Source organism: Ictalurus furcatus, chromosome 23 (genome assembly GCF_023375685.1).
Source record: "Ictalurus furcatus strain D&B chromosome 23, Billie_1.0, whole genome shotgun sequence".
NCBI classification, from domain to species: Eukaryota; Metazoa; Chordata; class Actinopteri; order Siluriformes; family Ictaluridae; genus Ictalurus; species Ictalurus furcatus.
In genome coordinates, this window is record NC_071277.1 from 4616352 (window position 1) to 4631690 (window position 15339).

Genomic DNA, 15339 nt, shown 5'->3' on the forward strand with positions numbered 1-15339 from the left:
CTGATGCAGGGGCTTCCAGCATGGCGTCCATGCAGGTAAAGGTGTCATCAGTTACCTTGTTTTCTCTCTCTCTATTTTAGCTTACTTGCTTTCTTGCTTCTTACCGACACTTTAGTGTACGTCCATTGAACTGACCACATCGAAAGTGCATCTTGTTTAAAAATCAAGCTTGTATTAGCTCTACATCCTTGCTTCCTTCTTAGCAATATCTAAGGCTGTTTAGTTTAGCTTACTTTAGCTTAGCATGCTAAACGAGACTTTAGGCTAAGTTATCTAGCCTCAACGTCATAACGTTAGCTAAAACGTAACACAGGTATCCATAGCTTCAGATACAGCGACATAAAAGAACGAACAGTCCGTCGAATGTATTTATCGCGGTTTCAGTAAGGTTAGCTAGCATTTTTGCTAGGTAACCGGTTACATTAGCTTACTTGTAGGCTGGGTCCTATAATAGCGCCCTAGTAGTCATATAGTGGGCTACGTAGTGTGCAGAACGCCGTTGTTTCATATCCTACCTAGTGCACATGCATAGAGACTAGAGAGCTGTTTGGAATTCGGCCCCACTGTCATTCCCTTCTCGGCTAAGCTTGTTTATTTCTTTCTAAGAGTTTAAAGGCTTTGGGAAAACCAAACCTTGACAATTAGCTCTGCGTGTTTTGGTTAGTATTTTATCCGCAGTTTGGCTGTACATTAAAACAAGATTAAACTTTAGCCAGTTTGTTTATAGCTGTTCTTATCGGTGTTTCCTACAAAAACACTGTTCATTTGCTCACATTTAATAATAATAATAATAAAAAATCTTTGATAAGTAACTTTAAATCTTTGCAAATGCTACGTGTTGATAATTGGATAGTTGTAGGTTCGTTAAATATTTATTTAGGAGGGCATTAAAACAGAAACATAGGTAGGCAGTAAGGGAATGGTTAACAGTATTGGGTTCAGTGTTGCCAGTCTTTTCAGTAAGTATGCGTCGCTGCAGGTCGGAGTAATGGGCGTGTCTAAACGTCTTTTCAATTGGTCGCGAAAGCTGTCTGTTCCACTGAAAGGCGGGCCGTAAGCTTAAACGCTATTGGCCAACATGTTTATTAACAGGAAGTGGCAAGCCGACGAAGACAACGGATGTGTACCTTGTAGTCACTATCCTTAAGCTTATTTCCCTTCTTTGGCTGTAAGAATGGCGATAATGAGAATAAAAATATTAAATATAAATATGGCATGGTCGCGGGTTACTGACGTCATCACCAGCGCGCGTTTGTTTTGGTCCTGGTGTACGAGCAGTTAATTAGTTATTATTTGAAGGATACTAATATCTCTTAAAAGAAGACTAAGTTCATGAGTTCGAAATTTGCTGTCTTGTCTGTTACCGTTGTATAAGCAATACATTATGTTTGTATTTTATTGTCATATCACACCACTTACCTCCATCTTCTTCCAGTCTAATGTTAAAGACGTATGGTTAATGCTGATTGGCCGACACAGTTTCAAGCAGAAGCTCTTTTCACAAATGAGAAACCTTTAGACACACCCACACCTTTAGACATGCCCCTACCTTTAGATACGCCCATTTTCTCTGACCTGCAGCTATCCCTCTTTCCGTTTCAGGGGAAAGCAGTCCATGCTCTAAAAGTCGACAGGTGATGTTACGTGCTAATTTGCATATTCATTGCCTTATGCTCGTTTGCATATCAAAACGTGTTCCATGAAAAAGGACAATGTTTTGAAGACATTTAGAATAGCATCGAGCTTGATGAGAATAGAAAATAAGTCCGGAAAAACTCACGACCTTAGTTCTTGCTCTCATTTATGTTACATAGCTATAAGTCATTCCCTCACCAGGTGAGTCGGTGAGATGGTGAGTCGATCGGACCTCCTCTCTCAGCTAGTACTACAAGGAGCTGTGTTGTGAGCTGGAGAGCGTTATTGAGTGCGGACGGTCGCTAACGTCTTTTTTTCAAATAAAGTTGCTAAAGAAGTCTAAAAAGGTTTTGAGTTAATATTGTGATCACCTGTGGCCTTGTTGATCAGTCTTATTAACCAAACTAACATTCTGTTTCTTATATTCCTGTCTGTACCTTCCTGAACAGAAAAGGCTTCAGAAAGAGCTGTTGGCTTTGCAGAATGATCCTCCTCCTGGAATGACTCTGAATGAGAAAAGTGTAGAGAATACTATAACACAGTAAGTGTGTTTCCCAGTTTGAACCCAGACATAATCTTTACACTCCTGAGTTCATTATATTTGTGATTATATTTCACAGTGATTTATATTTGTGTGATAAATACTTCAAAGCACTAACTTTATTCCCCTCTGTTTTGCAGGTGGGTTATTGATATGGAAGGAGCCTCTGGCACTCTGTATGAAGGAGAAAAATTCCAGCTGCTTTTCAAATTCAGTAGTCGATATCCGTTTGACTCGCCTCAGGTACGACGCGGTTTACACACACTAATAAGCATACTTTGATTAAAAGTTAAAAAATGTGCTTGATGTGGCCTATGTGCTTGTTAATCCCTGTGTAAGGGGTGTGACTTCTTCTTAGCAAACTCAGCGGAGGAGGTGTGGCCTATGTGCTTGTTAATACCTGTGTAAGGGGTGTGGCCTCTTAGCTGTCTCAGTGGAGGAGGTGTGGCCTATGTGCTTGTTAATCGCTGTGTAAGGGGTGTGGCCTCTTAGCTGTCTCAGTGGAGGAGGTGTGGCCTATGTGCTTATTAATCCCTGTGTAAGGGTGTGGCCTCTCCATAGCAGTCTCAGTGGAGGAGGTGTGGCCTATGTGCTTATTAATCCCTGTGTAAGGGTGTGGCCTCTCCATAGCAGTCTCAGTGGAGGAGGTGTGGCCTATGTGCTTGTTAATCCCTGTGTAAGGGTGTGGCCTCTCCATAGCAGTCTCAGTGAAGATGGTGTGGCCTGTGTGCCTCTCCCGACAGTCCCTAGCCATATTAGTAAAATGGGTATGGCCTCTGTGCATGTCAGTCTCAGGAAAAGAGGTTTGGCCTCTGTGTCAAATGTAGGAAGTAGTAGTATTTGCTCAGTAATGTATTGCATTACCTTACATTGAAACATTTATAAAACATGTCTTATTAAGTTGTTGGCTAATGTTAGTGAATCTTCTATACGTTGCATCGTTGGTTACATATCATCTTGTTCCAACCTGATCAAAATCTCAAAAAAAAAGATAAAAATTTCACCAGGAATTCTTTGCTTTTATGTGTGTGTGTGTGTGTGTGTGCGCAGGTAATGTTTACAGGAGAGAACATTCCTGTCCATCCTCATATTTATAGCAACGGCCATATCTGCCTGTCCATTCTAACAGAGGACTGGTCACCAGCACTGTCTGTCCAGTCAGTGTGTCTCAGCATCATCAGCATGCTGTCCAGCTGCAAGGAGAAGGTACATACACACACACACACACACACATTAAACCAATCACGAAACCTTATATCTAGTGTAAAGTTTCCTGGTTGCTTTTGCGGACTATAATTTGCCAGTGCGGTTTCAGCAATTCATTTAGGTATTTTTAATATCTGTAGTTATTTGCTAACGAGTTGTCATGGTGACACAGTGGTTCAAGACTGGCAGGATTCTGGTGGAACTGGTCAAACCGAATAGCAGTCCTTTTGTGGTGGGAAACCAGAGAATGTTCAGATTAGACTCTGTTTCTAGACCTACAGTGGTGCTTGAAAGTAGAATAAAAAAAAAAATATATATATATATTTTTATATATTCATATATTTTTATATATATATATATTTCCTCAATATATATATATTATATATATATATATATATATATTTCCTCAATATATATATAATATAATATCTGCATAAATAAGACCTAAAACAACATCAGATTTTCACACAATTCCTACAAGTAGATAAAGAGATCTCCGTTGAACAAATCAGACCAAAATATTATACGTGGTCATTTACTTATTGAGGAAAATGATCCAATATTATATATCTGCGAGTGGCAAAAATAAGTGAACCTTTGCTTTCAGTAATTTTATCCTGTTCCACATTAAAGAACAGCTTCAACTCTGGGATGTTGGTGGGTTTCCTCACATGAACTGCTTGTTTCAGGTTCTTCCACAACATTTCTATTGGATTAAGGTCAGGACATGACTTAGCCATTCCTAAACATTAACTTTAGTCTTCTTTAACTTGTGAGTTTAGGGACATTGTCTTGCTGCATGACCCACTTTCTCTTGAGATTCAGTCCACAGACAGATGTCCTGACATTTTCCTTTAGAATTCGCTGGTATAATTCACAGTTCACTGTTCCATCAATGATGGCAAGTCGTCCTGCTCAGATGCAGCACAACGGGCCCAAACCATGATACTACCACCACCATGTTTCACAGATGGGATAAGGTTCTTATGCTGGAATGCAGTGTTTCCTTTTTCCAAACATAACGCTTCTCATTTAAATACATTTTTTTTATTTTGGACTCATCCGTCCACAAATCATTTTTCCAATAGACCTCTGGCTTGTCCACATGATCTTTAGTAAACTGCAGAGGGGCAGCAATGTTCATTTTGGAGAGCAGTGACTTTCTCCTTGCAACCCGGCCATGAACACCATTGTTGTTCAGTGTTCTCCTGATGGTGGACTCATGAACATTAACATTAGCCACTGTGAGAGAGGACTTTAGTTGCGTAGAAGTTACCCTGTGGTCTTTTCTGACCTCGCAGACTATTACACGTCTTGCTCGTGGAGTCATCTTTGTTGGTCTCATCTCCTGGGGAAGGTAACAATGGTCTTAAATTTCCTCCATTTGTACATAATCTGTCTGACTGGTTGGATTGGTGGAGTCCAAACTCTTTAGAGATGGTTTTGTAACCTTTTTCCAGCCGGATGAGCATCAACAACTCTTTTTTTTTTTTTTTTTTTACTGAAATGTGATAATTTTCCTCAATAAATAAATGACCAAGTTATAATATTTTCTCACTTGTTTAAATGGGTTCTCTTTTTCTACTTTTAGGATCTATGTGAAAATCTGATGTTTTAGGTCATATGTATACAGAAATATAGAAAAAAAAACTTTCAAGCACCACTGTATAGGATTATACAGTCATCTCAAGCATTTTGTATCTGGATTACATGCTGATAAGGTTTTAACAAATGTAGTTAAACTCTTAGTCAAATATTAAATATCTAGATTTAAATCCGATCATGCTGTATCATGCAGAATATTCAAATCTGCTCAAATCTTTGACTGTTCTTCAGTTCCTGTTTCCTAAATTGTACATATAAATGAGTAAAAGTTGCCAAGGCTGGTAATCTAATACATTCTGAGTAAAAGTCTTTGGTTATTATGGCAGTAATATCATGTACAGATGATTAAATCATTATATCATACAAGCCTAGTCTCAGACCTCCTGTGGTTTGAGAGATCAGATTTTAATCTGTTTTAAATGTGGCTCTAGGGCATTTGTATCTCCGGTTTGACAGTATGCAGGTAATCCCTATCTAGATATAATCCTGACAGTCAAGAGACAAGAAACACCAGAAGCACACGGGCTCAGTGATACCTTAGAGAAACTTTGATGTGCAATGAATCACACTAGGTTCTTTATTTCAGGCTGTTTGTGTTTCTGCCCCAGAAATTAGACACTCCAACTTAAAAGGTCTGTAAAAATCCCATGCTGCTCCTTTAAAGTTGATTTCATCTGTTTCTTTCAGAGACGGCCTCCAGATAACTCTTTTTATGTAAGGACGTGCAACAAAAACCCAAAGAAGACTAAATGGTGGTATCATGGTGAGAACATTACTGCTGTTTCTGGACATACCAGCTAGACACGAGCTAATAATCAGTTCTGTATGATGTAAAGATTAAACACGATAGGGTATGATGTTATAGGAAAGTAATCAATAATGTGGAGGGATTTAATGCTATAATGTAATTTTCCTATAATAGCATGCCTCAGAAGGGCTTGTCACGCTGTGCTTAAACCCGGGTTGTCAACGTTCGAAACCCCGTTTTTAACCCCGGCTTATCAACGTTCGAAACCCTGCTTTTAACCCCGGATTATCAACGTTTGAAACCCCGCTTTTAACCCCAGATTATCAACGTTTGAAACCCCGCTTTTAACCCCGGTTTATCAACGTTCGAAACCCCGCTTTTAACCCCGGATTATCAACGTCCGAAACCCCGCTTTTAACCCCTGTTTATCAATGTTCGAAACCCTGCTTTTAACCCCGGATTATCAACGTTTGAAACCCCGCTTTTAACCCCGGTTTATCAACGTTCGAAACCCCGCTTTTAACCCCGGATTATCAACGTCCGAAACCCCGCTTTTAACCCCTGTTTATCAATGTTCGAAACCCCGCTTTTAACCCCGGCTTATCAACGTTCGAAACCCCGCTTTTAACCCCAGATTATCAATGTTCGAAACCCCGCTTTTAACCCCGGCTTATCAACGTTCGAAACCCCGCTTTTAACCCCTGCTTATCAATGTTCGAAACCCCGCTTATCAACGTCCGAAACCCCGCTTTTAACCCCGGATTATCAACGTCCGAAACCCCGTGTTTAACCCCGGCTTATCAACGCTTTTATGAAACCCTACTCTGATGCAGGTTTAACCCCGTATTGCTGTGCCAAACACGTACAGTATGAAACAGTGCGGTGTTAGAATGTTACGGCTAGATGCTTAGCAACAGACAGCCAATCAGAAATTGAACAGCGCGTGTCTCATATCACATGCTTTGCACAGTCACAGAACACCCCGTGTTGTGTAAACAGTAGTCAAATGTTGACGGAGCGAAGGTTTTATTTTTACAGTCATGATCAGAAACGTCTGTTCAGGACAAACTTGATGGCACAGTCAGAAATAACCAAGTGTTTAAGGAACTGAATATCAACGAACGCCTGGTCAACTATGCAAAGTGTTCTTTCTTTTGTCGTTTTTCTTTGTTTTCTTGCCTTTGTTCGTCTTAGGAGGCCTAAAACAGCCAAGGAAGATTTACGTGGGGACGTTTTTTCTCACTGCCGCGAAAGCGCCAGTTATTTAGACCGGTCACGTGCTTTATTCATCCAGGATTAATTGTTAACCCTGGGTAAAGTATGAGCAGTGTGGAGCGTGAAACAAGATAACCCTGGGAAAACGGAATCCTGGGTTAACTATTTCAAATGTGAAAAGCCCTACGCGTTCTTATATCATAGTGCTGTACTATTTTATCAGTTGATGGGTACATGTAATGTCATGGAACATCCATAAAAAAAAAATGAGCACTGAACATTTGTTTCTTTGCAGATGATACGTGTTGATGCTCGACCACACGTTTAGAAAGAAGTTCCTGCTGACCTACATTAGCACTTTTTAAACTCTGAACTTTAGCCTCGGACTGAAAACGGAGGACGTGAACTTTTACTCAAGGACCAGCATTACGATAACAACAAGATGGTTTCGGTCAAAGCAAAGACATCAAGAATTAACGGCGGAAACTCCCAATCAGGATTGACTCCAGAAGGATGCCGGATTAAGCAACAAGTCTTGATTCCATTTTTTTTTTTTTTTTTTAAACATTTTTTTGGTTTCTTAGCTTTGTCTCAAATTGCCTGCTTCTGCACACCAACCCCTTTATAATGTGAGCATTGTGTATAAAAGGGCCTTCCATGACCGTGTTCAGGTTGTGAGTTGAGTTGAGTCAAGTCAAGTCTGATGAGATCTAGGTTAGGTTTAGTCAGATGCAGATTTGTCAGATGTTTTGCTAGTCAGATTATCAGTTCATCAGAATCAAGGACATTTTTTTTTTTTTTGCTAGTTTCAGGCTTCAGAAAATGTTTTGAAAAACAACGAGGGTCTGGTCTTCGAATTGAGAGGTTAGTACATCCAGTTAATACTAAAGTATGCAATTTGAGACAAAGCCCTCGACTTTTTCTACTTTATTTAATATATGATGAAATTGAACGTTCTTTTCCATTTTTTTTTTTTTTGTGCAATAATGAACCTAAATCATTTGTTTCATCAGGACACGACTTACCTAGCATTAAGTGCTTTTTTGCGTTTGTGCACCTGGTTTTGTTGATGTTTTATATGCACTGTGAAATCCTCTACGAAGGCACAGAACAGTTTCGATCGAAACGTCACTCACTAATTTATTTCTATTTAATTAACTAGGCATGTGCCGATAATCGTTTATATTACATGCGGCGATGTTTAAAATGCATGATCGTTTTATTGTGAATACTTCAATACATCGTCAGTATCGACGATGCACTTTATATTTATTATATAAGATGTAATTATTTAATTATACTATTATTATTTTTTTTTTGTATTCCTTTTCTTCAATTTTCCCATTTATTTAAGCTTGGTTTGTGCTTTTTTCCCCACCCCTTTAAAAAAAAAAAAAAAAAAAAACACCCCAAAAAAAACAACCTTCACTGACCTCTTTATTAGGAACACTTGTGCATGTGCTCTTCCACGCAGTTATGCAGTCAGCCAATCATGTTGCAGCAGAGCGACGCATAAAATCATGTACATACAGGCCAAGAGCTTCTTGTTCACATCACACATCAAATTGAAGAAAAACGTATTGCAGTGAATGTTCCAATCTTCAACTATCCGGTTGTGGTGAGCCCGTGGCCACCTTAGCCTCAGATTCCTTTTCTTGGCTGACGGAAGCAGACTCTGATGTAGTCTTCTGCTTTTGCAGCTCATCCACCTTAAGGTTATGCTTTTCTGCTCACCATCATTGTAAAAAGTGGTTGATTTGAGTTACTGTAGCCTTCCTGCCAGCTTGAACCAGTCCAGCACATCCCACAGATGCTCGACTGGATTGAGATCTGGGGAATTCGGAGGCTAATTCAACACCTTGAACTCTTCACGTTCAGCTTGAACCGGTCCGGCCATTCTCCTCCGACCTCTCTCATCAAGAAAGTATTTCTGCCACTCACTGGATGTTTGTTTGTTTGTTTGTTTGTTGTACCACTGGTAAAACTCCAGAGACTGTTATGTGTGAAATTCCCATAAATCAGCAGTTTCTGAAATACTCAAACCATCCTATCTAACACCGACAAGCATGCCTTAGTTCATGGTCCCATTTTTCCCCATTCTGATGTTTGATGTGAACATTTTACTGTAAACCTGCAGCTGCATAATTTTATGCACTGTGCTACTGTCACTTTATTGGCTGATTTGGATAATTGCATGAATGGCCAGGCGTTCCTAATCTAGTGGTTGGTCGCGAATGTACGTATCTAAAATCTAAAAGTTATTCAGAACAATAACACTGACACCAGTACAGTGTTGTAGGGATATCGGGAAGCCGTGATTAAACGCATGAGCGGGTATTGTGATTTGGAAAGTTAATATCGAAACGTGCCTGTATGCTACTGTATTTATGATTTTCCTCATTAGTCATACAGAAAGTAATAGACAGGTAAATGTTTAGCAACGTTCCTTGTGTCTATGGTTATTCTGGAGACTGATGACTGTAATGAATGTTAGAAAGGCCTCTGTAGTGTATTTATTCATTTCTATAAATGAAATTTTGAACGATTTTAAAAGGGCTGTAAGTTAGGCGGCGTAAAGTTTACTTTAGTTTACATGGCTGTTTGTGAATAGCCGTGTGTCGATACGACTTTTACTATTTTCATATCATGATTGTCTAATATTTTATCCAAGCCTACAACGTGATCACGATATTATTATATGTTTAACTTGACCTGTTCTTATTGGACAGAACTAGCTAGCTAGCTAACAAATACGTTTAGCTAGCTAAATGTAACAAGTCCATACAGGAGTTTTTTTTTTGTTATTGTTGGGGCAAAAAAATGCTTGATTTTGCTGCTGAGTTTTCCCCCCAAAACTTCCCCGAGATTTTTGTGCGTTTTTTTTTCCGGAAAACTTACTTGAATTGGCAATCGCACGAAATAGTCTTGCACGGTCTTTCGCAGTGACGTTTGTTGGTAAATGAGACCTTTTTTGGTGTACTCATGTTCGACGCACGTGAATCGAAGCAGGCTTTGGCTGAACGCGCGTTGTGATGACATCACATGATGTGTATCGGCCAAACTGACGTAAAATCTACGTTAGTATGCTAAATGTGAAAAATTGCAAGCTCCTCCGAACATTGTGGAGTTTGTTTGATTTTGCATTCATTTCTGCGATCCTGGAGGGACTGGGTAACTACAGGAATGGCAACAGTAAAGACATTAGCGTAGGCAAGCTTTGTAAGTGCATTTCGCAAAATTATATATTGTTGTTAGATTAGTTCTGATTTGAAAGGAAAATGTCGTCTTAGATCCAAACAGTGCTTTAAAAGCAAAAAAAAACCCAAGGTTAGCTCTCATAGGCATGACCATAGCTAACAAACACATGCCACTAGCTAAATCTAAATACTTAGACTAAAGTACGAATTCTGTAAACATTTTGAAGTGTTCACGATAACAGTAGTGCGGATGTGGAATTATCGGCACATGTCTAAATGTGAAGAATTGTTTTAGTCCTGATCATCTTATGTGTGTTTGTTCTCCTGGTCACACTTTTCAGACTCAGGTACTTTTTCCCCTCAAGAAGAAATCAGCTTTCCTACAGTTCTTTTGTGTTTTATCGTGTATGTTTCGTTTTTTCTTTCTTTCTTTCTTTCCCCTGAAGGAAATATTTTACAAAAAAAATCAATATGTATATTTAAATTGTGTGTGTTACTCTTTAGCTGAATGGACATGTATAGTAAAGAATGATTATTTGCAAATTAGGCTCTGAATTCAGATTTTCAGTTTGCTCAGGCTAATCCAGTGGTGATTGTATTGCAATAACCCCCTGGTCAACAAGGTAAGTTTCGTCAGCCATTACAAACATGGTCATGTGACAGCACTCATCTTTATCTAATAGTAATGGCAACATTAGCTAATTTAGCCAGCTACCTAAACCCTATACCTGCCACACTGCATTAAAATGAGCAAGTTAGCTGACGCTTTGTAGTTAACGAAGTTCACTGGGAAGCTAGCATGTGATTTTCTGTATAGTTAAACCTAGCAAGCACTCGAATGTTTTGTGGAATACAAGCTAATAACATTTGTTCGCAGAGCTAATGTTGTGTAAACTAACCCGATGACCAACAGGAAGGTCTACGTCGTAGGTTCTTTTTATAGGCTTGTGAAAAGGGGGGGGGGGGAGCCAAGAGAACAGAACTCCATCCATTTTTTACATTTATTTATTTATTTATTAGCTCAAATAAGAAACGCATAGAGGATGAAAAGTCTTGTGAAATACATCATCAAACCATGTCTGTAAATTCTTATTGCAGTGTGGTTTGTATGAATTTCTCCAGTTTATTCTTCTGTACGTCATGATTCATAAACTATAATGAAACAAACAAAATAAAATGTGGAACGTTGCATAAAATAAATGACCTAATAAATAAAAAGAATAGGACGTACTTGCATACTATTATACATGTATTTATACAACCTCTGGCAAAAAATTATGGAATCGCCACACTTCGTGGATGTTCACCTGGCTTTTTTTTTACTTCATAGCAAATAAACAAATCACTGATATGACCCAAAACAATTGATGTTTAATAGCCGAACATTCTGGCTTTGTGAAACATTAACAAATTAAAATTAAATTTAAAAACATCATCTTGGTTTCATCAGTCCAAAGAACATTGTTCCAGAACTGGCAGGCTTTTTTTTTATTCATTTTTTTAAAGCAGTCTACTCTGGCCTTTCTGTTCTTGAGTGTTTGTGGTTTGCATCTTGAGGTAAACCCTCTGTATTTACATTCATGAAGGCGTCTCTTGATTGTAGACTTTGACAAAGATACGCCTACCTCCTCCAGAGTGTTCTTGACTTGGCTAGATGTTGTGAAGGGGTTTTTCTTCAACAAGGAAAGAATTCTGCAATCATCCATTTTTATAGTTGTCTTCCATGGCCTTCCAGGCCTTTTGGTGTTGCTGAGCTCGGCGGTGCATTCCTTCTTTTTAAGAATCGAGCAAATTATGGATTTGGCCACTCTTAAAGTCTCTGCTGTCTCTTTGAGAGGTCTGGGGTTTTTTTTTTTCTTCTTCAATTTAACGACAGCTTCCTTCACTTGCTTTGACACTTGCTTTAGACTGCTTATTGAGAGTTCCCATGAACAGCTACCAAATGCAAATTCAATGCTTGGAATCAATTCCAGACTTTTTTTAAAAAATCTTTTATTTGTCATGAAATAACAAGAAAACAGGCCACAACTGGCCATGAAACTGCTTATCAGTCAGTTGTCCAATAACTTTTGAGCCTGTGAAAATGGAGGGACTCTGTAAAAAATGGCTGTAATTCCTAAACAGTTAATGAGTATTTGTTAATCCTTGAATTAAAGCTGAAAGTCTACACTTCAATCATATCTTTATTACATCATTTCAAATCCATTGTGGTGGTGTACAGGGACAAAATTACAAAAATGGTCACTCCAAATACTTATGGACCTGACTGTATGACAAACTCTTGAATCTCCTGACTCTGTGAATCACCAAGAAGTTTTATCAAAGTCAAAAAGCTACTCAACTTTTCAACTGTTTATTTATTTATTTTTTTATTTAAAAAAAAAAAAAAAAATTCAAATCAAGATTGGTTGTGATGGTCAGGTGTCCAAAAATCTTTGGCCATATAGTGTAAGTACATTATATATATTGAGATTTCCCATGATCAGCTAACAAATTCAACACTCAGAATCTGCATGTACATTTTACTATACACATCTACACGTACATTTTACTATACACATCTACACGTACGTTTTACTATACACATCTACATACACGTACATTTTACTATACACATCTACATGTACATTTTACTATACACATCTACATGTACATTTTACTATACACATCTACATGTACGTTTTACTATACACATCTACATACATGTACGTTTTACTATACACATCTACATACACGTACATTTTACTATACACATCTACATGTACATTTTACTATACACATCTACACGTACGTTTTACTATACACATCTACATACATGTACGTTTTACTATACACATCTACATACACGTACATTTTACTATACACATCTACATGTACATTTTACTATACACATCTACACGTACGTTTTACTATACACATCTACATACACGTACATTTTACTATACACATCTACATACACGTTTTACTATACACATATATGTATGCATTTTACTTTATAGATACGTAAAGTATATCTACATATTCATTTTACTATACACATCTACATACACATTTTACTATACACATCTACATACACATTTTACTATACACATCTACCTATACATTTTACTTTACAGATATGTAACGTATATCTACATGGACATTTTACTATATCTACATTTTATTATACACATCTACATGTACATTTTACTGTACACAGCTACATACACATTTTACATTACACAACTACACATACATTTTACTATACACATCTACACGTACATTTTACTATACACATCTACATTTTACTTTACAGATATGTAAAGTATATCTACATATTAATTTTACTATGCACATCTACCTATACATTTTACTTTAGAGATATGTAAAGTATATCTACATACACATTTTACTATACACATCTACCTATACATTTTACTATACACATCTACCTATACATTTTACTTTACAGATATGTAAAGTATATCTACATGGACATTTTTCTGTACATAGCTACACATACATTTTACTTTACATGTCTAGAAAAAAAAAAACTATACGGTCAAAAGTATGTGGACACATGACCATATTGTGTCTCTATTAATATCTATAAAATAATTAGTTTTAAAAAATCGAAATATATATATAAAAAAAATATCCTGATGTTTTACAGGTGTGTAACATTATAGAACGTGACCAAAAAAAAAAAAAAAAACAACGAACATAACATATTCTAACGTGATTTTAGATACATTTTACATGAAATTAAACTACATTTAAATGAATGATTCAACTAATTAATTTAGCTTTTACTGTTTGCAGAGTGACATTTTGGATAAATGATATATTTAATAAACGAGCCTGTTATGAATGTTTATTTATTCCCTTAACGCTATCTATGAGGAGTTGGGAAAAGCTCTTCAGCTGCAGCAGGAAGTCGGACTGTACCAATTGCAAAAGCGAATGGGGGGGAGCATTCTCATTTTAATGCGCGAAATTTAAATTCCAGCGCGGTTATAGTGGATTTTACAATACATTTATAGCACCGTTAGGTGTGTTTATCTTCATATCATGTTCGCTGTATCGTAAAGACTCGATTTATAAAAACTTGTTCATGTGTAAAAATCCAGCGCTCATCCTCTCGGTGGTTCGGTCCAGTGTCATTAGTTCTCTTTAGTGTTTGCCAATGTTGGAGGTCTGGCCGCGGACTGAGGTAAAAAAAACAAAACAAAACGAAACAAACCCACACAATTGACACGGGAAGTATGTGAGGTGGAAGTTTTTGCGCCGGTGTGTGAGCAGTGTTTGGTGTGTGTGTGAGTGTGTGTATGAGGCGTGTGTTAAAGCTGCTGAGAGATGTGATGGAGAGGTTTGGGTCGGATGCGCAAGGGGGAGTTGAGAGATTCAGCCATGATGGATAAACACACAGCTAACAGCTAACCGTGCAGCTAAGGCTGAATTAAAGCGAGAATAAAATAAAGAAATAAAATACTGTCGAACTCTTTCTATCAAATATATAAACCCGTAAAGCCTTTTGAAGCTGTCTGTGCGGACGGAAACACGTAGAAGCAAGCAGAGCTCCTCTAAAGCAAGCGGCTACTAACATAGTGTCCACTAATACAGGGAGAAAGAGCTGAACTCAAAACATCACATCACTGCAGCATTGTTTAGCATTTATTCATATTTAATATCATTTATTGTCATTCTCAGGAGCATGTGGTGGGTGAGCTGGCGTGGTTCTCTGCCTCAAAGTCTTGAGTTATTGTTGGGGGGGGTTTGATGTTTTGTATTGACACTCAGCAAGTCTCCTATAACAACCCAGGTTAATATGTATTGCCTGCTTAAAGGGTCATTCCACCCTAAAACACATGAAACATGTTTATAAAGAAATAGTTCTGACCTGTCTATCCATTCGGATGTTACCTCGGTAGATGATTCCGTCTTTTCGTTCTCCTCGTAAGAAGTCGGCGGTCGTGTCGTGATGATGTCACAGAGTGACACCGCACTGCTAGTGCAGTTACAATGGCGTCTTTTTAATAGGAGAAAAATATCACTGATATTAAGTACAGGTGTGAACGGGGTCAGATTCGTTGACAAGCACATTAGTAGTGTGAACGTGAATGCGTCTTTGGTGCAGTCCTTCCAGCAGCGAAGGAGCAGTTCGTCGACTGCATCGTTACTGATGGGAATTGCGACCAATTGGGCGATTCTTA

General features: G+C 38.0%; 2 protein-coding genes across 6 annotated transcripts in view; both read left to right on the forward strand.

The window, feature by feature from the left end:
• ube2wb (ubiquitin conjugating enzyme E2 Wb) lies at window positions 1–11053 on the forward strand. Of its 2 annotated transcripts, none has more exons than XM_053611918.1 (6): window positions 1–35; window positions 2085–2176; window positions 2317–2419; window positions 3227–3382; window positions 5675–5750; window positions 7246–11053. In XM_053611918.1, exons 1-6 carry the CDS (start codon window positions 21–23, stop codon window positions 7257–7259), a joined length of 456 nt encoding a protein of 151 aa, XP_053467893.1. In that variant the 5' UTR covers window positions 1–20; the 3' UTR covers window positions 7260–11053. The 2 variants fall into 2 exon arrangements, with proteins under 2 accessions (XP_053467893.1, XP_053467892.1); XM_053611917.1 differs by having other exon boundaries at window positions 14–41.
• Window positions 11054–14282: 3229 nt separating this feature from the next.
• stau2 (staufen double-stranded RNA binding protein 2) overlaps window positions 14283–15339 on the forward strand; it is a 109289-nt gene continuing 108232 nt past the window's right edge. For all 4 annotated transcript variants that reach the window (XM_053610970.1, XM_053610968.1, XM_053610972.1 and 1 more), the window contains exon 1: window positions 14283–14339. The gene's annotated coding sequence lies outside the window, so the exon portion shown is untranslated. The remainder of the gene's footprint in view (window positions 14340–15339) is intronic.